This window comes from Abramis brama, assembly GCF_963993115.1.
Source record: "Abramis brama genome assembly, chromosome: 6".
Classification (NCBI taxonomy): domain Eukaryota; kingdom Metazoa; phylum Chordata; class Actinopteri; order Cypriniformes; family Leuciscidae; genus Abramis; species Abramis brama.
Window position 1 is genome coordinate 21,061,098 of NC_139968.1, and position 26,000 is coordinate 21,087,097.

At 38.8% G+C, this 26,000-nt stretch overlaps 1 protein-coding gene across 1 annotated transcript; it reads right to left on the bottom strand.

The window, feature by feature from the left end:
- Positions 1-208: 208 nt before the first annotated feature.
- Positions 209-21,551, bottom strand: LOC311084455 (potassium/sodium hyperpolarization-activated cyclic nucleotide-gated channel 2-like). The gene is made up of 6 exons (XM_084116481.1): positions 21,396-21,551; positions 17,510-17,728; positions 10,090-10,236; positions 9,769-10,009; positions 4,742-4,906; positions 209-2,795 (listed from the first exon to the last, which is right to left on the bottom strand). Exons 1-6 carry the CDS (start codon positions 21,546-21,548, stop codon positions 1,909-1,911), a joined length of 1,812 nt encoding a protein of 603 aa, XP_083972607.1. The 5' UTR covers positions 21,549-21,551; the 3' UTR covers positions 209-1,908.
- Positions 21,552-26,000: the final 4,449 nt, after the last annotated feature.

Below are 26,000 nucleotides of genomic sequence, written 5' to 3' on the forward strand. Positions count from 1 at the left end.
AGTTTATTTGAACAAAACAGCAGAGCCGCTGCTAAAACAAACATGGCTTTTTAATCAATAATGATGCCGTGTGCTCTCCTTTTGAACAACAACCGAAAAAAAAGTTTCATTATAAAACATTTTTTCCTCTACCATAATGCATAGTAAAACGTAGTAATATTTAGTGGAGCATATTTTGTTAATGATAGCTACAACTGAGACAAATATTCCTTTCTCATGGACAAACTGTAAACTTTATTGCTTCAAATATTCCTTAGAATTTGGCAAAAATATAACACTTGGCATATATTGAATAAAATCAACATCTGTGTTTGGTGCAGGATATGAGCATCATTAAAAGCAGCTATATGATTTTTTTTTAATCCGCTTATGGGACGACACTGGCTTGTGCACAGCGGAGTCTGCAGGGAATCATTTAAAAGACATTATGATTTTATTCAAAGTCATAAAAAATTGCTTTTTTTTTCAAAACCCTGCATATGAACAGTCTGATGCTATTTTCAAACATCTGCCCATTTTGTTATTTTTTTAGAAATCATAAATGAGCAATTTGCGCTTGGCTTTGTCTCCAGGATGCCAAGAACAAATAGGAGCCGCTACAACAGAGCTTATAGTCTCTTTCAAGCTGTGAAATAGTAAGTAACAGCAGAATATAAATAGGTTTTCAAGGATTTAAAGACCGAGAGGACATCAGACCTCATTAGGTAGCCATGGCGAGTGAGTTTAGTGCTCCAAAACAACAGATAGTGGAGAGACTCATCGTCGCCTGATGGATCTTGTCACATTGCAGAGGAGGTGGTAATCACCCCTAATGTACTTACTCGCATAACCTCACTTGACCTCTAAGATGTGCAATCCCCCTCAAAACTGCACTCTCTGCTTTATTTGTGAGGGAGAAAGATTTTTACATACAGGACAGAGCCACAATTTTTGAAATAAATAGTTCACTGATAATGAAAAGCTGACCTTTCTGAAGAAAGCTGCTTAAGTCATTTATAATTAAGACTTAAATGCATTTGAATGCACCAGATAAGGGCAAATTAGTCTCCCAGTCATTCAACTTTGTAGGTTAGCAGCATAATTAGCTCAAAATGTATGTGGTATTCACTCCCATGAATCCTCATTGGGAAACTGTTGATTCGTTTAATTGTCCCAACGCTAAATTAAGATGATGAAATGTGCTCTGTTGTGGGATAGCTAAGAAACAAACGCACATATGGTCACACACACAACGTTGAAAATCAAGGCAATGAAATTATATTTGTTTTTATCCTTTCATTTCATTTGACACATCTTTACATGTCATCTTATGTTAACATTTTCCTTTGGCCTCCTTTGGTCTGAAGGAATAAGACAAAGACAAGGACAGAAGTTCTCATTTTGAAACCGGTTTGGGAATCTTGAGCCTTCAAATACACCTTTATTTTTCTATAACAACTCTAATATTGCGTATTATAGGTTAAATATCTAATGTCTAGCCGGTTCATGTTGAGAAGAGGGAGTTAGCTCCTACCTACATTGTGATCAGAAGCAAACTGCTAAGTCCCGGTATTCAGACACGTATCAGTTTGCATTATTTGTACTACAGTATATAAAAGGGAGTGGGTACATCTTTGTGAGCAGCTACAATAAATAAAACCATTTCAAAGAGGCAAATTGTGAGGGTGGAAGCTACATTGATGTTTATATCATAGGTACAATGGAAATGTCCCAGTCGTGGTAAGAATGATACAGACATGTTCATTTTATGCTATTAAGTCTCAAGGGTTTGTTTGCCCTTGTAACCAGTCGCACCACATACATTCTGTGAGTAAAATCCAAAGGTGTGACAAGGGGTCGGGAAACGTTCTTGGTTAAGGAGAGTCCACACATTCCTGACCTAGGCAGAGCCTGCCAACACTATCGTGGTCACAAATTTGATGATAATCTAGATCTGATGTGATGTTGTTCAGTTTCTGGTAGACTGATTATTGAATCCTTCTTGGGCAGTCCTGAATCCAAACTGGGTCTCATCTGGGGGAGGGAGGCAGGAGGAAATGCACCTACAGACATTTGGTGGGGTAGTGCCATTCTTGGCGGAATACTTCCTCTAATACCAGCAGGGCCGGGGAGGTTCTGAGGGGGACCGATCGAAGTGGAAGAGACTCTGGTTGACTGGGGAGGGCTTGGGGCAACTGGCTGTACCATATCATGGGGTAAGGATGGCTGGGAGGTGGATAGGGCACGGTCATCCTGGCTTAAAGCACACCTGGGGACCAGTGGTCGATGTGTGGGACTGGGGACGTGTTGCTGTACAAGGGATAACTGGGAGCCTGAGGGTGCACCCGGGGGGCTGGAACCATACTGGAATGTTCGACCGGTAGTTGCCAGAGGGCTATGGACAGGTGTGCCTGCAAGGGCAGAGGCAAGGGCTAAGGTGGAGTACTGGGAGCCTGGGGGTGTCTGGCTCTGGACCACCTGGAAGCGCCGCACCATGCGGGGTGACTGGACAGCCCCAGAACCCACTAGAGTGTTGCCCATCTGGGGACAGAAGCTCATGGCAACAGCTTGCTGGAGGGTAGCAATGGCAGAACTTGTAGAGGGCTGACTAGAAGGTGCAAACATGCTCCCATGAGTTGAAGGAGTCATGGACATGGACATGGCCCTGGGCCTCTGCATGTCTCCTTGTTTAACTAGCTTAACCATTTCCCGATCGTACTTCACAATCTCCTGGATCATCTCGTTTTCACGGTTGTTGAAGACGCCAGTGTTAAGGTCGTGCTGTACTTTGTGCATCAGGATGGAGTTCTTCTTGCCTGAAAGGTACAGATTATGGTCAGTTATAGCTTTGTCTACACATCTTATATCATACCTTTAACAGCTATATCTGTAACTAGCAAACATTACTGCAGTTATGGATGTCTAATGATGTATCAACTACCTAAATGCTTCATTCATATTACAGGGAACCCACTGCACTCTGTGCCTTTAGTAATCGTCAGACACAAAGTAACATAGGCTTAATCTGACATACTACACTTAATCTTTCTCATTTTCCAGATGTAGTGATTATATGGTGCTGAAGAGTCATTGAAATCACATTTGGTAGACTTGCACGATGGGGAAAAGGGAGGAAAAGTGTCCCTCCGCAAGAGCATATCTTATGTACATGGCCTTTAAGAAACATGTCCCTTCGGATTGAGGTGAACTCCAATCTAGACAAATTATAGCTTGTTTTGAAAACATGCAATTTTGCACACCTCTAGTATAGTCTTTTGGTCTGACTGTTGACAGAACTTGTTTAGATGGATGTTTCCACTTTACTCGGTGGATTCCTGTTGGGGTTTTTATTTCTGATAACTGCTTTTTCAGACTGATGGTTCATCTAGTTCCCTGTGTACAGCAAACCCCAGAACCCTGCTGAGATTTCCAGTGAGAGGGAAGCTATGATGTCTGGCACTGGTGTCATTGTGCTGAGTCACGGCACCGCTAACACTAACTCGCGGCATGGCGTGTGCCTATCACCTGCACCCTGCTGCTAGCAAGACAATTTGCAGCTAAAATGACATCCTTCGCGCAGCTCCTGCTGGCTGGGCCCCAACATCGCCTTCAATTTCTCTCACCTCCGTCTCCAGAAGCACATACAAATAACACTTATATCTATCACTCGTGGTTTGAGCATTCAATTTCACCAAGCTGTCTCCCAAATCCACAGCTACATGGTTCATATCACACGATGTACAGCACATATTAATGGCATTCATCATGTTCACCTTGTTTTAGATGTCTCTTTGAATAGAGCTGTTCAGTTTGTGGTCTAAAACTCAAAGGAGAATTTGTATTTTTGGAATTTTTAGCATTTCCATGTTGTGGGAAATTTGCAGAATTCGATTTAAAAGTAAAAATGATTAACATTGCTATTGTGTGCTTTAAAAATGTTGCAGAATGGTTTTAAAGTACATGTGCGGTATGAATGGTTTGTAATTTATGCATCAAGAAAGAAAAAAAAAACCATGAAAATACTCTAAGTAATGTCAACCACAAACCTTATTTCACTCATAAATCGAAAGCCACCATTTAAAAACCCTTAGGAAATCACAGAGGGAACCCATTCCGGTTAGGCCTGCAAATTGACATAACTGAATCTCTCTTTTCCCATAGTAAAAAAAATTTCATTTTTGACGTTCATACATTTTAACAGCCAACACTGACAGTGAGCGACTGCAGTAGGTCATTTAGTGTGAAACTGTGGTAGCGGATGTTCTTCGGCAAAGTGTCTGTGGTCTAAACTCCCCCTGTGTGAGCTGAACTGATCATTTATGGAATCTGGCTGCCATGGCAACAGCAGCGTGTGGGGTGGTTGCATGGCCCATGTGTAAACAACTAAGGTGGTCATGTGACAGGGAGTGACATCAGCAGCACACTGACCTTGGGAGATAAGGAAAGAGGATGCTGAGAGGGGTGAGTAGGGCAGGTGGCCTGCCTATCTTGGCAAATTACGTGTTTATGTGTTGAGGACACAAGCCAAGAATGGCAAAACAATCGTGTTGAAGACAAACCAATTTTGGATCTCACTAGAATTTGAGCACAGATGTGATCAATGAATGTCCAAACAAATGGAATCCTGGGCTGTGTACCCATAACGCCTCTAACACAGGTAAACACACCTTCACAAAATGTGCTGAGTGTGTTACCATGGTTCTTTATTATAAGCATAATGCTTTGTGTTTATGCAACCAATTTTACTTTCTAGGCAACTTACCTATTCGATCAAGGCGGTCGATGGCTACGGTCTCGAACGCTCTCCTCATCATGGGGTACTCCTCCAGTACTTCATTGAAGTTGTCCACAGAGAGCGAGTACAGTCGGCAGTAGGTGTCCGCCCGCACGCTGGCGGTACGTCTTCCACGGGTCAACAGGCAGATCTCTGAGAATCAACAGGACATATCATGGTTGTGGTTCCAGAATCATCTGTATCTTAGTCGTTCTTAATTGGTTTTAGATTAGTCTTTTAGTATTTGTCACGTCCTGATTTTGCCGAGTTAGCCACAATATTGGATCAACATATTTTGTTGATCCTGGAACAACATTCCTCTCTGAAAATTTAGTCCTACCCCTAAACCTAACCCTACCCATAAGTTATCCCTAAAATCAGAGGGAAATGATAGGTGAATAACACTGATGTAGAAGCACCTAACCCTGGGTGTAAGCCTAAACTTGACATAAACTGTAAACTTGTCCCTCAAATCTGATTGGTTGATTGGAATGTTGTTCCAGGATCAACAAAGATGATGATCCAGGAGGCAGGAACGTTGCACCTGTTGAAATCAGGTTCTGTGCTGGTTGTACCTGATGTAAGAAAAGCCTCTGCTTCAACCATTTTTAAAAGTGGTTTGCTGGTCTTAGATTGTTTTAGATTAGGTTTTTAGTAGAGATGCACCGATATGAAAATGTTGGCCTATACCAATAATTATTTATATTTGAAAGCCAATGACCGATATATTGGCAGATAAATCTAAATCCAAATTTTTATATAATTTCAGAAAGCCTGATTACAAAAACTAAAGTCTCACCATTAAAAACCATTATAATGTTCCATTATAATTTTATGTAGTCTATATGGTAGACTTGCGCTACACTGTTGCACTTGACCGCATTTTCCTTTTTTGAAGTGATTCCAATCATATTTCAAGCAATAATAAAAAATAAAAAAACAGTCTAAGATGGTTTGCACGCCTTAGCTGGTTTCCCAGCCATGTCAGACTGGTCCGGATTGCTGGTTTTAGAGTGGTTTCTGTCACTAGACCATGCAACACCAACTTGACCATGTCAGTAGACCAAGTTCAATAAAATAAGACTGGTTTAAGCAGCTTTTTTTGCAGAGTCTTAGCTGTTGTTTGGCTGGTTGGTCAGCTGCTCTCTTTAGTCTGACTAGTGGACAAGGGCCAACAAAAAAAAAACCTTTAAACCCTTCAAAAAAGACAGACTTGACCAGCTTGGTCTGGTTGGGAGACCACCTTGACCTTTTTAGGCTGGTTTAAGTGGGTTTTGTTTTTCAAAAGTGTTCAATCTAAACCCATGGAACATAAACTTCAACAACATAATAGTCATGTTAATTAAGTTTTTCAGTCTCTTTTCTCTTTGTTCTTGAAAGTACACATTGAAATTTCACCTCAACTGGAGTTGAAACCTGAAAAGGTAACCGTAGAGGACCTGTCAGTTTGCTTCGTCTCCTAACTACACCTCTTCTCTCTGAGTGGAATGTCAAACTCAGCATTAGAGAGGTAAGATCCTGACACTGACTGAAGGGGATCTATCTACACACACACACACACACACACATTCTTGTACATCTATCTTTATGAGGACATTCATTGGCACAATGCAATCTCTAGCCGCTTACCCTAACCTTACCCATCACAACTAAGTGCCTAACCCGAACCCTTACCCTAAACCGACCCTTAACCTAATTATAACCTTATCCCTAAAACCAAGTCTTGACCCTCAAACAGGCCTTTAAAGGGCTCTCAGAAAGTGAGGACCAGCCAAAATGTCCTCACTTTACTCTCTTTGTACTCACTCCAATGGTCTAAAACTCAAACTGGTCCTCACAAAGATAGTTTTACAAACACACACACACACACACACACACATAGATGCTCAGCATGTGGGATCTACCCAGTTGAAAATGTGGCCACGATTCAAAGTGAATGTTGGCACAGCTCCCTCTAATTGAAGTCGCTGTGCCCCTCATCCCTGTAAAACTCCAATGAGGGATTCAAGTGGAAGTTGCCTGTCATAAAAAAATCAATAAAGCTTTAATTCAGGGTAACATCTGCATCTTAATAAGGGCCTTTGTTGTTAAATTGATTATGTTGAATATTTAAGATACATTTGATCATATTTCAGTACTATGAACTTAACCTTTCCAACAGTATTAAGTTTTATAAAGAGAAACGTCCTAGAGTTGGAAGCAGGGTTTGAAAAGCATTTGTGTCGCCTTTTAGGCAAATTTAGGTTTTGTTGCATATATGATTATTTATTTGTTTAATATTTTTAAATATACAGTCATATGACTGCAAAAATCTTTTTTTTTCAGTAAAAAAAACAAAATACATTTTTACTTGAGGCTAAATTGCATAAAATAATGTTTTTTGGAGAATATATTTTAATTTACTTTTCTTCTTATTTATCTTCTATTTGCAATTGTTTTTTTGTTTTTTTTTAAAAAAGTATCATCGTTTTAATAATCTAACAAAACATATTTGCTAATGTCTCTTATTGAATTAATATTTTTAAAGATGTTTGGATGTTTTTACTGAAAAAAAAAAAGTTTTTTGCAGTCATATGACTGTATATTTAAAATAAAAATAAAAATAAATGTTTTGAACTGATTATTGTATTTCATGCAATGTGTATAATTTAAGTTATTTTGTGGACCCCTAGTGCTCTGGCTGTTTCTAGTGCAGCTCATTGGTCTTTGAAGTTTTTTTGGCCACGTCCCTTATTGAGAAGCCTTTGTAAAGTTGGCACATGCAGCCTCTTGTTAAATACTGCATGCGATTTTCTTTCAAATTCTAGGGCTCACGAACTGTCTACTGATTTACAGACAGATTTGATGATTAGATATATTTGATGATTAATTTTCCCACTAACAAGGGCACTGGTATAAAAGCTGAGAATGATGGGCTTTACCACAAATGTGGAGATCAAATTTAGTTCTGTTTCAGAGTTACATTACATTATCACAAATCTACGTTAAAAAAAAATTAATAGAAGATTAAACGAGATTAACTGAAAGTTCTTGCCATTGAAGGTATTCACATATAACTTTGAATGTCTGCATATACTTACATGCTCGATTCAGAGTATAATTTGAGATATTTAAAGCTCAGCTCAGAAGATTAATGATGATTCTCATTTCTGTAAGCTGCTAAGAAGCATGGCCATTACACGTTTAATGTATCCATGTGTCACTCCCAATGCTGTTTTAAAAGCCTTGTAGTCGCTTAAATTGTATACAGTTTGTAGAATATATGTACAATGGTTTATGCAATTAACTGAATCAAATGTCCATGCTGTTTCATGTTAACCTACTACTATTGGTAATGTAGTGTTGTTGCCAAAAAATGTGTTAATATAAAAAAAAAAAATTGTTGTTGTTGTTGGTCCATACAATGATTGTAAATGGGGTCCAAATGTCGTTTTCAGTTTTTGGACCCCATTGACTTTCATTGGATGGACAAAAACGGTTATTTCAAAAAACATTAACACCTTAACATCTATTTTATGTTTTAACATAGAGCTAAACATGGATCTTGCATTTAAATTATAATCTGTTTTATTTTGCAACTTCGGGAAAAAAAAATGTTTACTGAGTGGGCTTTTTATTATGTGAAGCATGCAAGCAGAGACGCTGTGATCGGTATAGAGTACCATGACAAATCAGTCTGGCATCATGAATAAGCCCCTCTCATTCATGCATTGTAAAAGGTAAAGTGTAATTGTTTTAGGCCTGGGATTCTCTGAAGTTGACGTTACAAATTGCTTTGCCATTGCTGTTCTGCTCCACTAATTCAGTGTTATTAATTAGCCAAATTAGTTCTTTATCTGCAGCCATTCTTCAGTGCCGCTGGCTCCTGGTATATTCGCAGCCTCAGTGAACTCTGCTCCTTGCCCCTCCCAGACCTTGCCCTAAAGACTCTGGGGAAAAAAACACTGCTTTTTTCTGGATCACCAACGTAAGGCACTCGAGGAAGGCAGCATCTTAAATGGGACAAAGCTTGCTGGAGGGAGAAACTAAGGAGTCATGTTTAAATGTCAGTGGTATTTATCACTGCATTCACAGTGCAAGTGAGCTGTTAGGGCCTCAGATGGAGCAATGATAAGGTGGAATGATGTACAGCTGCAAACATTTTCAGCATGCGTTCAATTTTGTTTTATTTTTAACTCACTTAAAACTCCGATCTGTTCGGTTTTTGATTTTCATCAAAAAATCCCAAAGAAATGTGAACAGGGGATTCCTTACTTTTATTCTTTTGACTATTAAAGCAATGCCTTAAAATTGCATTTATTTTTTTTGCATAATTTCCTCTCTAGACTTTTATTTTGAAATTTCATTTTAATATACGTTAATAGCTTACAACAATTTAGCCTTGGAAAAACATTTGGCTCTAAGTAATTTACAATTTATTGCAATGTGATTGAATTTGATAGGATTATTTTAATATAATGAGTGATTTAATTGACTTAATTTATTTTAGTTTTTATTTGATTAGGGAATGTAAAAGTGCAGTATATTAATTATAATATTCAAGTATAATAGTAAAAGTTATACTCAAACAAGTTCCTTGTGGATAAACTGAAATTATGATTGATTTAATTTACTTAATTTTAGGAATGTAATAGGATTATGTAATGTAAAAGAATATGAATTATAATATTTTAATTATTATGGAAGTATAATAGTAAAAAGATCAATTCAAATAGGATACTTGTGGTTAAACTGATATTCCTAGAGGTTTTTTTATTTTATTTTTTTATAACTTAAATTGTACTGCCTTTGGAAATTAAAATTGTAGTTGTAAGTATTTTTTTAAGTTCCTACAGGGACTTTTATTTTGAAAATGTAATATTTTACAGGATGTCACAACACGACAATTTGGAAATGATACCTGACAACAGTTTAGCCTTGGAAAAGCATTTTTCTGTAAGTACTATATTGAGTATGATGTTCAAACTGATACTTGTTTCCGAATTAAGAAGATGGTCTTTCTGTGTGGTCCTTACCCCCAAAGTAGGAGCCATCCGAGAGCTTCATGCCGATAGTCCCTTTGGTCAGGATGCTGACTACGCCATGCTGAATGAAGTACATCTTCTTGCCGATAGTTCCCTCTCGAACGATGTAATCTCCAGGTTGGAAGACCTCGAAGCGGAGCTTGGTTAACATTGCTGTCACAAAGTTGGGATCTGCGTTGGCGAAGAGCGGCATGGACGCCACCAGCTTCCGGCAGTTGAAGTTGACTATTTCCTGGAGGTGCGGAAGTTAATTTACTGTCAGTTTTAACACAAGTTATCAATTGTGTACCGTTTTCTGTTGGTAACTTGTACCTCTCTTAATGGCTCGTTCAGTTCTTCCAAAATGCTTTCCTCATCGAACATCTTGCCCTGGTATCTGTGCTCATAGTAGTCGTGGATCTTCTGCCGGAAGTCGGCCGGAAGTTTGTGGAAAGACATGTACTGCTCGACTTGCTTGTACTGAGAAGAGAAAATGGACACAGGGTATGTATGTTAACTGACATCTCAGGACACACTTTTGACCCAAAATTTTCAACCACCAAAATTTCGGTTGCCCATCTTAATCCCACATGGCCTCTTTTGTGGAGATAAGCTGACTGGGATCACTACAGATGAAAGTAAATAAGTAAACATCCAGGCTTGATATTTTAGGAAACATCAAGGGAAGTTATTTATGGTGGATGTGATAGACTAAAGAGTATATGATAATATGATGTTCTCAAAGCAGGAAGAGTATGATGAATCAGATGATAAGCTCTATTCATAGCGCAGCATATGTAGTTAACCATCTCTCAGCATCTTCTGTACTGTGATGGCTTTCTGGTTTGTTACTGGAATATGCAGTACATTTGTTGTGTTAAATGGTTTCGACTATGTATGTATGTATGTTGTGTAATTTTTCACTTTGAAACTAATACGGGATGATCACTAGAATATTTTCTAACACATTTTCCATATCAAAAAAATAAAAAAAATTATTGATTTTATATTAGTAATGTAATATAGAGTAAAATATATCTTAAAGAAAAACCTTTTTAAAGAAACATTACTACTAGCCTTGCCAAAAGGAAGAGGTTTATTAGAAATATGTGCATATTCTGTACGGTTTCATAGCTGTGTCCCTATATTTTACCTGCTACAAGTTTAAGAATGTCTTACAGGCTCTAGTGAGTTATTTTACATTATTATATTTTTAACAATTCTTTTATTATATGGAGTGTTCTATAATTTAGAGTACATTTCATGTCCATTGATATTTATATTTTTTCTAACAATTTTTAACAATCTAACAATAACTTTATTCATTAGGAGAATACATACCATAATATTTTATGCACCGTGTTTTTCAGTTTGCTTGAAATTGCCTTTATGTCCCTTAAATAGAGTTTTTGCAAAATGCACTTTTTGAAGTCTTGGTTTGTTAGTCAAATTTTTCTAAATTCACTTTATTTCTACAATCTGAATACCTTAGAGAAAAATATTAATGTCCACAAAAATTATCTCAACTGTTACTAACCAAAACCTGAAAAAAAATCAAATAAAAAAAATATCCCAAAACCATGTGACCAACATTATGTGATATTTTCTTCTGCCGTGGATATTTTGAACACATTATGGTAAATATCCTCTTAGTTGTTTTTTATATTTATCTCCAATGACATATTGTCAATGAGCATATTATTTGCCTGTCAACTTTGTTGGGTACATTGTTGTGCTTTGCAATATTTTTTATTGTTTTCTTTCAAATAAATATTAAAATGTGAGGTTAACCTAATCAAGAAAATAAAATTTGGTTGGCCAGACAAAGCTTGCCATTGAAATTGAGGCAAAATGGTGAAATTGTCAACTATGTTACTGTCATTGTCAACTATGTTTTGACTGATTTTTTACATTTTAAATGTAAATGCCTCTTCTGATATTCTTTCAGGGTATTATTTACCTCCACATGGACTGGAGTTTTGGATGACACCTCTTAAAACTACAAAATTACCTTTAAAGTAGATTTATGATGAAAAAGTTTTTACACAAATATAAAAAAAAAATAACAGAAACCTCAGAAGTATTTTAAAATAATCAGTGTATGTGTGGCAGAATAGACCAAAATATATATAGCCTATATATATACAGTTTGTCTGTAATATAGTTGACAATCTCACATGGGAAATATCTATATTTATTATTATATGTTCTGTGTCAGAACAATGTGTTGCAGAAATTCAATTCTAAAGAAATGTTTCTATCATATAGTCTGATTTGTCCTAGTTCTCAAGAATCAGTGATATAGAATGGTGGCTATATCTCACAGGTTAAAAAAATAAATAACAAAATGTCAAATTTGAAAATCCCACCTTGTGACCTTTATGAAGCAGGGGGTCATATTAACAGTTTCTATGTTGAATGGCAAAGTGCGGAGGTTAGAGAGTGTGTTAATAACACCAGCTCATGACATCTCTGCAACATTTCTCTCTGACACACACATCCTGATGACAATTCCTATCAATGACATGCTTGATCCATTTAATAATCCACTGCATTTTTTATTTAAATAGAGATGAAAGTCCATCTATATGATACTGGACAATACTGAGAGTAGTGAGCGTAGATTAAGTGACTAAGAGTATATTTTGAAAAGTATCATAGATACAGACAGACAAACAGAGGTGATGAAGATGAAGCTTAGGTTAAGGTTATTTTGCAGTCAAGATCTCAGATTCCATCAAACACTTATTACCAAGGAGAAAGGCTATTTACAGTATACGGTTGTGTGCTAAATTTGAACCTTGTGTCACAGTATTTCTGAAGCAGTGTTAAATGTGAGACAGTCTTCTGTGGCCTCTCAGACCTCATATTCCAACATAACTCAACTATATTGGGTCATGTGCACACCAGGATAATGGCATGGGGGAAGGGTGATGCTCCTTAGTGACCTCGCAGCTGGATAGATGGTGCTGGTTGAAAAAGACATGTGGATAATGACTGTCGGTATGTGCGCGGTGACATGCTCGGCTTGACAAGCCTTGGGTCGATTCTTGGGCTACTAACAGGGGTGTTGCACTTGTTAGTGACAGGTACTATCTGTTGTACAGGCCATTGTGCTATTGTATGGAGGGATTGGTTTTTGCTAAAGCAAGAATCACTTGGATTTGTAAAACCTTTTAAATGATTTTTTTTATATTTTTTTGTTTCAGTGTGTGTCAAACAGATTTGGAACAATATTAGGGTGAGTAAATGGTTAGAATTTAAAATTTTGAGCGAACTATCCCCTTAACTTTAAATATTAAACTAAATGGATAGTTCACCCAATAATGAAAATTCTGTCATTAATTACTTACCCTCATGTCGTTCCAAACCCGTAAGACTTTCATTCATCTTCAAAACACAAATTAAGATATTTTTGATGGAATCCGAGAGCAATCTGACCCTCCCATAGGCTGCAACGTTACTCCAGAACACACCCCAAAAATGGTGCTGATGGTTATTAAGTGATTTGCCAGACCAAAGAAATGGGGGGTTGAGTAGAAGAGAAGAAATGTAGCAACAGAAGAAAGCTTACACTTCCTGTCAGAAGCAGATATATCCTATATACAACAGACATGGCATGTGCGTGTTAGCATGCACACGATTACTCATCATCCCTTTGGCAGTGGGAGGGGAATCAGGAGAAGTGCACTGACTGACTTTAATTAGCTCAGAGTGGAAATCCCTATCATAAAACCATTTCATGAAAACCTTTTGTTTCAGTAATCCGGCCCAAATCCTAATCTAAATCGATCTTAATTAATTACAATTGGATAAGGGATTTATACAATCGCACATAACCGAAAGAAACAACCAGGGGTTCCCAACTCCCAGCATGCCATTATCCCTTTTCACCTTTTTTGCATTTCTTTCTGCGTAGGGTAATAGCACAATGCTAATTGCTAGTTTCGTGAATAAAACACATCTTTAATGAACCTACTTTACATATATAGGAGGCATGTAGCGGTAAAAAGCACAACTGTGCTTAAAGAAAGTACCAAAAATGTGTTTACTTGCACATCAACATTTAGCCACCTCAAAATAACAGAGCCCGCTTGTCTCGTCAGGCTCGACAAACTGTAATTTACGCTTTGTCTCTTTCGATCAAGGAAGTCTATTTTCTCCTCTCTTTGGTTCATTCAATCAGCCATGAAGTAAGACAAGGTGTTAAGCTGAAACGTGAAGCCAATTACTTGAACCTTGTTGCAATCACTGTTTGAGTCTCCTACGTAGAGACAAGGTCTGTGTATTAGCACTGAAAACACTTCAGGAAACTTTCAATTGCACCTGGTCTCAGACTGGGTCATAGCTTGGGAAACTGTTCTCTGTTTATACTATAGATAGATAGATAGATAGATAGATAGATAGATAGATAGATAGATAGATAGATAGATAGATAGATAGATAGATAGATAGATAGATAGAGGGCTGTCACAGGACAGAGCTAGCATTAGCTTAGCACAAATATGATAAGCTACACATCTGGTGACCTACAGGCTGATGAACCGATTAACCTGTGTAAGCTTCCTAGCTTAGTCTGTGTTGCTTGCTTGCTTGTTTTTAGCAAAGTTTCTCCATACAGCACCAGAACTTTAATTTCCAAACTGTTCATTTTGTTTCCGTAAAAATGTACAACAGAATCACTTCCAACCCAAGCTAGCTGACAAATCACACAGCTCCAGTAAACATGGGGAAACAAGCAATTAATTATGAACTATGTTAGCGCATGTTCTAAATGCATGAAATCAAACCACATTTTCAGCCAGTCCACCGGGTTTTTTTTTTTTATCTTTGTAATGGGACATGCAGTTCATCTTCAGTTAGTGACATAAAGGGATGATATATTTCCCATGACCATCTGCCAAAGAATCAAGGTCATCACAGTCACCAAGGAGGGGGGATGAAAGCCTGTGAGTCCTGTGAACCGTATATCACGCTTTCATTCCATATGGACATAGAGTCCATCAGTGGTTACATTTAAACCATAGGTATCCGACGCCAACTAGGATTATGATGGTTTACCGTTAGGTAATAACCAACGTGATATGAAACCCCTACAGCCCTGTAGTCCACAACCCTAAACAAAGATCACAACCAATTCTTGCTGTATACTCCTGCAAAAAGACTAAGAACTGTAATATATTATTCTTTAAAATCAAATCGTTTCCATACATGATGCAGTCAGTATATTATCTTTTGTACAGTACATGCTGGACAATGTTGTGATCATTATTGTAACATACTAATATAATGCGGTGCCCAATGGTCGATTGATACAGCTCGATCTGTACATCTCAGCAAGCCTGTACATACAACCACAATTCCCTGGGGTGCGGTAATGTTGACAGAAACTGATCTGAGACTTCTGTCGTTCTAATTCATATGAGCATTTGTTGGAGGCTAGATCTAAGCAGGTAATTGAAAGTCAAAGTTAAGCAATGTAATGCTTGTTACGTAAGGGCTAATGTCCCGTTCATCTGTCGTTGTCTGGCAATCCATTGGTTTCCACATAGCAGGGGAGATGGACATGTGAGGGGACAATGGGAGATCTACACAGGGACATTGTGCTGTTTGTACATCAGGTTGCAAAGCCGTGATAAATCCTTTTACAGAAGGGATTTTAGAGTTCACTCAGAAAAGTACCCTATGCTTTTTACAGTGGCTTTTGAACATATACTATACATTTATGTATGCATTTACTATACATTTGTGGTCACCGTGATTTTGCCAAGTAAGACATGTTAGGTTTATAATTACATGTTAGGTAACATATTTAGTTGATCCTGGAATAACATTCCTTATCCTATCCCTACCCCTAAACCTAACCCTACCCATAACGTTTCCCTAAAATCAGAGGGAAATGATAGGTGAATAACACTTGACATAAACTGTAAATTTCCCTCAAATCTGATTGGTTGATTGGAAAGTTGTTCCAGGATCAACAAAGATGTTGATCCAGGAACATGTGGTACTTGGTGAAATCACGTTCACCATACATTTATGTATGCTAGAAAGCATATTCTGGGTCAATATGTTGTAAATATATCCCTGTTATTTTAGAAAAGCAAGCACTCAAGGACCACCATCACAGCAATCCACTTCTTCCTCTCCACCAGTGAGATCCCCTTCATCTCAAGTATGCACAAAAATCATCAGCTTTTTATTGTATATTTTGGTTCAAAGGAACATTACATTGCGTTTATTCTGGATCATGAGGTCAAAAACAGCTTCCTATGGGCCCTTTATCTCATGCAAAGAATGGCTTTTGTTGGCATCTTTAGCACATTCTACTCCCCTGCTGCCTCAGTGGCTCTGTTATCTGACGGCAAGCAGCTCTGTTGCTAGTGATTAATGAACAGGAAAGTCTGCCGCCTTAGGCGAGATTTGATGAGCTCCACCGCAAGTCCCTTTGGGATTCTCTGCATTACATCATTCCTTCAAATCTTATCGTAATATATATATGTTTAAAGTAAGAATCTAGGGCATGCAAATAATGATGAGCAGGAATTCCTTTAAATACATTTTAATACCTTTAAATGTTGTGCTTGATCTTGAAATACTTTTCCCTATGCCAGTTTGATGTGCAGATGCAAGTATGAGTAAGCCAACCAAAGTAAGTCATTCGTAGGGGGACTTCCCAAAGTGTGGAAAGCACCCTGGTCAACTTCTGTCTCGACCAATGCTGTGAGTTTGGAGCAGGACAATCTGTCTGAGCAACCAAAGGATGATGTGGCAGAAGCAGTGGTAGGACAGTTTGGTATAGTCCATTTCAGAGGTCTTCAATCCTCCTCCTGGAGACCCACTGTCTTACAAAGTTTTGCTCCAACCCTAATCAAACACTCCTAAACCAGTTCATTTATGTGTTCAGAATTGTTTGAAAAACACAGGCAAGTGTGTTGAAGCAGGTTGGAAAAAAACTTTGCAAGAAATGGGTTTCTAGGAGACGGACTGAGTACTTCTGGTCTACTTGAAACTGAATTTGATTGCTGATGAACTTAATTCAGTTCTGTCAATCCGACTGCTGTGCAATTCTTGTAGAAGAGAATATATATGTCACTGTCAGATTTTTAATGTAAACTGACTGCTGTCCCATGGGGATTCTCCAATAATTTAAGAACATATAAGCCTTTTTACTCAGGTGGGCACAGGGTTGGTAACTTTGTGGGCAGGCATTACAATTTTTAATGGAGCAGAGGTGAGGGGGCACAGTGACCCTCATAGCGCCGACGCTGGGTGGACATCAAATTTCTTTGAAATACAATCTCCCCAAAAAAGATTTTCTTTTAAAGCACATGGCAATAACAAACCGATTATATATTTTCAAGAAAAGAGAGGTTCCAGAAAGTCGCATGCTCAATGGAAATAGTGCAGAGATAAGAAGTTTGTAACCAAATCGTTTGTGACGTCAAGACACGGGTTGCAAACTAGAGTTGCCGGTGTAAACAAGCACCAGATGCCGTGATTAGGAATCAAAGAAGACCGAATTACAGCTGTGGGAGGGACTGACAACTGATCAGATGAGAGGGAGACCAGATTGCAGAGAATACCCAGAATCCTCAGCCGTAGGGATAGTTGGCCTGAGCAGTTTCATCCTCTCAAACAGACGATAGGTACCGACTTTGATCTGGCAAGATCAAACAAACGGTGACACATAAGAAGGTCATCTGCAGGTGTTTCGGTGTGTATGTGTGTGTGTCTGGAGCATAGTACCCACCTTCTCCTGGTACTGGCGCCGGGAAGAGTCCAACGACTGTATGAGGGCGGTGGCATGGCCAATGAACATGGCGTAGCAGGTGGCTCCCACGATCATACTCAGCATGGTCAACCAGATATCAGACATACTCTCTGGGGCCTGGCGTCCGTACCCGATGCACAGCATATGGCTCATGGCCTTGAACAGGGCAAAGGAGTACAGCTCACTCCAGGAGTCATTCTGCAAATTGGAAGGCGAGAAAGTGATAAATAGAAAAAGAAAGGGAGACTTTGATTACTTCATCAGCACTAGATACACTCTCCTGAGCATGATCTCCTCTTGACACTTATCCTTGTGTCAAAATCTTGGCTATTAAAACCCCTGTTAAAGGCAGCTTGCCAAGTACTGTATGTTGGATAGCTACGTGTGCTATGGACCTGTGATAGATTCATTATTTCATCACTCTGTCTGTTATTTAAAGGTGGTTAATTGAACCGCATTGTTTATTGTTCAGATGGGCTCTAGTTATAATGTCTTTCCTCCCCTTGCAAATATCTGCATAGGACCTCAGCTGCTACGCTAAAGTGCTTCGTCTCTCTTCATAAGCTACTGATTTTTCAGGATTGACCTGATGGGTCCCAGTGAAATGTGCTTAACCTGATTTGCATTCACTTCGAGCAGGTTTAGACAAGGCTATGAAGATCCTGAATCAAAGTCAAGGAGGCCACGGGTGACTTTGAATGACGAAGAGGGGGAAATGAGGTGAAAATGGAAAACGGGGTGATGGGTAATCAGGGGAATTACTTTGTGGAAATGAGTTGAGAAGTGGGGTTACTAGGGTTGGGATGGAGGAAGCCTCTGTTGAAGCCAGGACACACCTGACTGCTATCACTGGCAACTTGGGTGCAAAGACAGTGCTCATAGAGTGCAAGTGTCATGGAGAAATAAGAAATATAAATGTTTGCAGACTCAACTATACAGTCCTAAGGAAGAAGCAAAGTGTTGCCTCAACCCCAACAATCCTGTCAAGTACAAATGCAAACAAGCCCAAGAAGACATTGTCTGGAGTCTAACTATTTATTTGAGAAACTGCAAGACTTGGCAGTGTAGAAAGCATGCAGTGTGGGCAGTGTGTCTTCATGTCTGCTTTCCATCTTCTTCACTTGTCTGCCTTCCAAGACTTCCAGACATACCCTGAACAATAATTTTTTTCTGGGTTAACTGGAACATCTCAGTGAGCGCACAGGTCAACAATTAAACACTGAATGAACACAATAAACTGCTAAAGTTCCACATTATATATTTGAACCAAACACATGCATGGGAAAGAAATAAATGAAATATCAACTTCTTTTGCTTAAGTTTATTCTTAGATGGACCTGAGTCAAGCCTTGCACTGTGAGACTGATTTCTCAGGATTTGTACTGCTACATAAACACTATAAACACAAAGATTTATTTGGCAGTGGCATGCTTCTCAGTAAGCTGTATGCAAATAAACACATTGAGCAATTGCTTAGCCTCGAAACATTCGCCATTTAACACCCCAGCACATGCTCTACATTCTGTGGATAAACAGGCATTCACAAATTATTTCCTGTTCCCTGCATTTATGGGAAAAGAAAGAGGAAATGTTTAATGCTGCATAATCTGTTTTAGCAGACATAAATTGTAGTGCTGCTAGCATGATTTGGAATGAGCTAAATGAAAGATTAGCACACATTAGGGTAGATCCGGTTAAGCAATTGTGCTTTGGTTACGTTTGCTCAACTAATGTCATTAGCGCACATTTAACCTAGTGTTACTCTACCCCACTGGCACAAAGATGAAGAGACTTAGCTATTAAGTTGATTTAGCCAAGTTCAACTAGTATAGTAATTTGTCTTTACTGCAGGGCTTTTCTCTTGGAGAAGTATGAACATAGAGTTTTGTACAGTCTACATTCTGCTGAGGGGAAAAAATCACCCTAATAGTTACTGTGTATTATGGCTTGCTGAGGTATTATAATGGTGTCTATAATTGAATAAATATAGAGAGCTAATTAGCTGCAGTGAAGAGCAAACAATTTTTACGGTGGTGAAGACAAGCCACTTTTAGAAAAATTTTGTAGTGACAAATATGGTAGTTGTGAGAATTGAAGTCCCGACTTTCAGTTTAAAGAGCCAATAGCCTTTGTTGTTTGTTGACTCTAACATATAGGAACATTGAATAAAACAGCCTAAAAAAAAATTTGTGTGAGAAATGTGAAATTTCATTCTTCCCCATTTCAGTATATAACAGCTGTACTTCCCCGCATTTATCATGGGCACATTACCAAGACGGTCGCCAGTGAACTGACCTGCGTTAAAAGGGCTTTGGTAAGAGCCCTTCACTGTGAATGTGTAGATGAAGATAGGTCATGGTGAGTCTATACATGTGTGTCTGTGCATGTCAGGGGGATGCTTATCTTAACTTTGAATGGCTCCTCAAGTTTGCAGAGCTCATAAGCAAGACTCTTGAAAAATGCATATGTGAGCATGTACCTTTGAATCGGACATGCTTTATTTGGGATTCTAACCGTGCACAGACGGATTTAAAGATGCTAGGTCATGGATCACAGGGCACAGCTGGATCAAAAGGGATCAAAGGGTGTATTTCAGTGCATTGATCTATCAGAGGCGGGAAACACAGCGGCAGATGAATTGTGGCTGAATCATCTGTAACTCATTTATGCACTTCAACAAGGAATTTTAATTCAGTTTGGATGTGATATTGATTAGTCTAGGCTTACATTAATGATCATGATGTTTTTTCCAACCACTATTGAAGACCTATTTTTTCAGAATCGGACCCTGGATATCTGCAGACAGGAAGAAGGCAAGTACAAGTGATACTGTTTTGGATTGGATTCACACTGTCTGAATGTCATCACTTTTTTTTTCAGTATCCTGAATGGTAATGCCTCTAAGTTGTATTGTGTTCTAACAAATGAAGGAAGGTTTGTAAATTGTCCAGTGTTTTATAGCACCTTCAGCGAGTGTGACTCAGGCTTCATTACCGCACAAAGAAGGGCCTATTGAGAGTACAGGCGGACACTTGAAATAATGAGACGGATCGTTTAACGCTGCGTCTTTCATTTCAAGCAATCTGCCTTTGGAAAGCTGCTGACCTTGATTGCTAAGCACTGGCAATGACTAGACTGACTGCAACTATTGTGGTAACAAAAGCCAATGAGAAACCTGTCCCCATGTCACATGACAGCATATAAAGAGTCTCAAAAAGGATGACCAGACAGGTAAACCCTAAATAATGTGCATTTCTTAGATTTATTCAACCCTGTGAGTTTGTCAACCTTTCCATTGGCATTTTTTTTGTATGGTTTTTCATACCAAACTGGTTGACGACTATTCACAAACTGTCGCCAATCGTTTACACTTAGGTTTACGATCAATGACTGTATACATCAGTGAAGCAAATGTCCAAACAGTGTCTTTTCTTCAAACTAGACTAAACAGCATGGAGAACTTCTAGAACAGATGGATGATGGTGAGCAGTGAGGGAGGGGTGACTCGAAGTGCCTGGCAGACTTGGGAAAGTGAGAGGAGCAGGTGATGGAGTCGGCTCCCCAATGTGCCCATGTGATTAACACTGTCAAACACTGATGATATCAGTAGAGGTGTTGGCATTCTTATTTGCATATTGTGTGGAATTGTCCAGGCATAATGAGGACTCAGAGTGACCTTTTTCAGAGCCATTTGCTGAGTCCAAGATTCAGTTCCTGGACTGAAAATGGCTCATTCCTATGTGTGTAACTGTAGAAAATGATGTTCAAACTTTGGGCTACACAAATCACTGAGAACTTGCTATTTAGGAGAGTTAAGGAAGATTTGTGTGACAGAAACCGAGGTAAGTTGGAAGGTAAGACTTACCACCATCTTGTTAAGGGACACCCAACAGTCCGAAGGGAAGTCCTGCAACATGGGCACCAGGAACTGCAGACAGCCATCCCAGTGGCACAGCAGCAGCATCATCCCAATCAGATTGATAATGCGCATCACCGCACTGGCCAGGTCATAGGTCATGTGAAAGATCTGTCAGTCAAGATAAGAGCTCATTACATTTGAGTAGCAGAAGGGAAGGACTCTCTAGGACAAACCAGAATATATTAAATTATCACGACTCTGAAACAAAGACAGACACTGAAACAAAATCCCTCGTTTTCGGAGGGATTGTCTAAACAAGCTACTGTTTCAAAACCCCTTTGACTTGTAGATTATGTGTGACCTCTAGATTTGTGAACATATTGTATTGAGATCAGGTTTGTCAAAGCTTTATGTAATGAGTACAGTACATTCTACAAACTTCATCCCGTCAGATTAGATTCAATATCGGTGACTGTGAGGTCAGAATTATACGAACATGTCTGTGAATGATGAAAGTAATGTGCCAAACTGATACCGAGTTCTTCCTGGCAAGACTAAGGAAGAGTGGAGAATGTGTCTCTTGGAGACAGCTGTGTGTGCAGTTTGTTTGTGGTTACAAAGTGAAGAGGACAGTTATTGGAAAGCGATCTGGAGCCAGCCCAGGATAATTCCTTGTGTGGTTGTGCGAGACAGTGTCAACACTCACTTCCCATACCAGAAACAAGGCTTGTCACACCTGAGAAAAGCCAAGTGCCCCAAATAGCAACTGAGCCAAAACAGCGATAAAAGAAGACAAGGCAGAGACACTAACCTTGCTCATGTTGTAAAGTTCTTAGTCGGCATGGGTTGTTTTTTCTAGCTTGAGAAGCAGCAGCATCTTAAAACCGAGACAATGCAAAACATAAAACTGACTGGAGACTAATATTTGAAGAGAAGCATCATGCTTGGGGGCTATGGTTGGGAGTTATGGCTGTTTGTTTAGCATATCACTGTCGCCGTGCAGTTCTTGAAAGCCTCTTTGATAAGGCTCACTGATCTCAAAGCAATGTGGAAGCACTTATAGGTCTCATTACACTGCGATTTGAATTTGGTTAAATTAATGATCCATACCGAATATCCTTTTTCTTCTGGCATGCATAATCACCTAATGTAAGGATGTTGTCAAACATCAGCTGACTAATGTCCTTGTTAAAACACTGGCTTGTGTATGTACAATATAATCACCAGGCATGTTTTTTGAGTAGTTTTTCAGTATGCATACCATGGTGTGGTTGTTGGTTCGAAACAATTTTGTAAGCAAATTTTACAAACTATGTGATCTATCATTTTTATACAACCAAATATGGTAATTCTAAAGGACGGCAATGAAAGTTGACTGTATTGCGTCTCAGCCAAAACGCTGCGCTTAAACACACTAAAAGGACTACAGGCGACTGTCAACTAGCACCTGCCTATATCATCAGGTATCTATAGTCTATATTCGTCATTCAAAAGGGATGCTGAAACTAGGACTGCAGATATATAAACCGTAAACAAAGCAGTGCTTGCTTACCATTTTGAATAATGGATCACGCAGATCAATTTCTTTATTCCAGGCGACTCATGTTGTTATGAAAATATTTGCGCATTGGAATGCTCAGGTAAGATGACGTCAAATTAGAATAGCCTTCTGTCTGTGCCATCTTGACTTCTTTGCTGGCTTTTATCACTTTTGCTTTGATTATAGTGCAAACTCGTTCACTAAGCTGAACATCAGATAGTTAGAATTCTCTCTCTCACCGACAAGTCAATATGCTCAACTGGCCAAATATACCCCACACTGCATAAACTGCCGGCTGACGCTCAACAACTGCCCAGCGTTGGCCGACAGCCGCTCTTTGGCTTGGTGTGTCAGCACTTTAAACGTTTTGATTTCTTGGTGTACAGTAGTTTACAGTAGTTAGCCTGGATTTAGAAAGCTAATGCTTAGCCTGATAGCTTACCATTTATAGTTTTTTACTAAATTATAAATGGTTAATATAAGCTAATCAACTAAACATTTCCTTTTAATTGTGCTTTTAGTTTCTTTGTGTTTTTAGCAACATTATAACTGGCCTGACAGCTTAGCATAGATTTATTAGCATGCTAACCTAACATACACAATGTAAGCTTGTAAACAAAACATTTATCTTTCTTTGTTTTCAATTACTCTGCCGTTTGCAAGCTAACTATTAGCCTGGTAGCTTAGAATTCGTTTTTTAACAAAATTATAAATGGTCAAAAACATTTTGCTTTGTGTTATTTTAGCAAGATAACAACTGGCCTGATAGCATTACACAATGTTCACCATTGCTAACCTATAGGCTACTCTTTGCAATCTTGTAAGCAGAAGGCTGGCAAGTAAAGCCTTTTTATTAGCTAGCATAAAATATGGCTTTATTATGACATGCTACTTTGGCTAATGAAATGCTTTTCTTGTTAGTTTTTATGGAAACACTTTAGTATGGGGAACACATATTCACTATTAATTATGACTTTTGCCTCAATAAACTCCTAATTTATTGCTTATTAATAGTTAGCAAGGTAGTTGTTAAAGGGATATTTCACCGCTGGAAAGATGAATGTGTATTTAAATTGGGTCATTTATGTAGTAGAAATGTGAAATTATTTTAGAAGTTGGTGCCTTCTAGACTGAGAAAAGTGGATGAAAGACAACAACTCCCAGAATGCACTTGCTTCGCTGCCCTACGAGGACACTCCCAAGCCACGCCTACCGGTAACAGAGCGCAGTATCGGAAGAAATGATACAACTAGGCTACTAGTCGACTCGAAACTGAAAAGACGCGGTTTTATCGTGAGATCCCCCTATGGGCGGGTTGAAAACATGTGGAACTAGCTCCTCCTACTGGCTGTAGACTCTCGCCTCTGGCCAAAAAAGCCTCCGATGACGCAAAATTACCATTTTTGAGTCATCTGAGTTTTTTTTCCAGACACACAATACAGAAATCTCTCGTCTCAGGAGGACATGAGGGAGGGAAGCACGGTCATTCGAAAATACTACCGGGTTTCTACTGATACAAAGCTTAATGCTAATTGGTGAAGTATCCCTTTAATGTTAGGTATGGGGTAGGATTAAGAGATGAAGAATATGGCCGTGCAGAATAAGGCATTACAATGTGCTTTATAAGTGCAAGCTAATAAGCAACCAGTTAAAAATGAGAATTGTTCTAAAGTGTTACTGTTTTTCTTGTTATGGCCAAAAACACAACAGGCTTTACAGACGTCCAAGGGGGGCAGCTGTTTACATGCAGTACAAAATCAGGGTAATGGGCAACAATCTAAGTGTGCAGTTAGGGGTTATGCTAGCTGTTTATGACCTTTCCCCAGTAAAAGACCTCAGTTTTAAGGCATTTACATTACCTTCACGTAATCAAGGTTAAGGAAAAGTGGTGTAAGACAAATGGGTTTCACAACTTGGTAATATCTTTTAGGTTGTCTTACTTGTGCATTGTCCCTGCCTGAGTAATCAAGAGCTATACGTGGGCTAAACAGTGTGGAGTGAATGTGGCACTGCTGTGCAAGGTTGATTCAGTAATTGAGGGCCATGCCTAGCTCACATTACCACTATGTAATCAGGAGCATAATTGTCCCATTTGGTGGTGAAAAGAACGCATATAACTGAATCATCAATCAGCTCAACCCCAGACAAATCGTCACATTGCTGTCACCCAGCTGGCTCTCTATAATCATCCCAAATGTTCACAAAAGATGGTGTTTTAAAATGTTGGTCATTGTTTTAATGTTAATGCACTGAACTGTTTTTACTATTGTGGTCAGTCAGTTGCTGTTCTCAATGTTTATGATCGTTAATTACCCCAGGCTATGTTAATTAGCCTGTGAACCTAATTAGTCACCCACGACAAACACCTACAAGACAGCATTGGAAATCAGTGAAAAGCTCCATTGAATACATTCTGCTTCTCGCAATTACAAACAAAAGAAGTGACATCACCAGGTAAATAAACATTTTGCTATGTTTGGAATAGCATACGAAAGACTGTGTCCCACAGTGCAATGTGCTCGATCTTCTATCTTCTACATTCATACCGCTTTTATCCAAAGTGACCTACATTTCCGTCAAGATATGCATTTGAGTTTATGGAAAAGAACGCAAGAACGCTCAACAGAATATCAGTCATGTTTTCAACATGTTTCTTGTCTTATTTTGTCAGACTGCCAATGCCAGAAGCTACATCCAAATATGCATACTTCCCTACTATATAGTAGGCGAAAAACGTATGTGAAAAGAGTAGTCTGAATTCACATACTCATAAAACACTAGGCCAAACGTACCCAGATGACCTACCAGTGAAGTACAGAAGTGCGCATAACTATGTAGTTTTTTTTAATAGTCGTGAACAAGCGTGCCGCACAAGTCCTGAAAAATGATCGCCCCCAGGTGGCTGGTCCCAGTATAGGTCATAAACCCCGCCCTCTCCATGTAATCTAATGGTACGTGAGGCAAACTAAATCTGTCATTTTAGGTAGTTTTATCACGCTGATGTAAGTTTAAGTGTTGGTTTTTTAAAATAAGTTTGGTCTTAGTTAGCTATTTGATGCTATAAAAACGGG

Bases quoted from the DNA above. Each gene is read 5' to 3' on its own strand.
- LOC311084455 (XM_084116481.1), bottom strand. From the start codon at position 21,548: ATGACCTATGACCTGGCCAGTGCGGTGATGCGCATTATCAATCTGATT. The intron at 10,237-17,509 runs GTGGGTACTATG...TTCTCTTCTCAG, and splicing joins GGCGCCAGTACCAGGAGAAG to TACAAGCAAGTCGAGCAGTA. The intron at 2,796-4,741 runs GTAAGTTGCCTA...TGTACCTTTCAG, and splicing joins CGACCGCCTTGATCGAATAG to GCAAGAAGAACTCCATCCTG.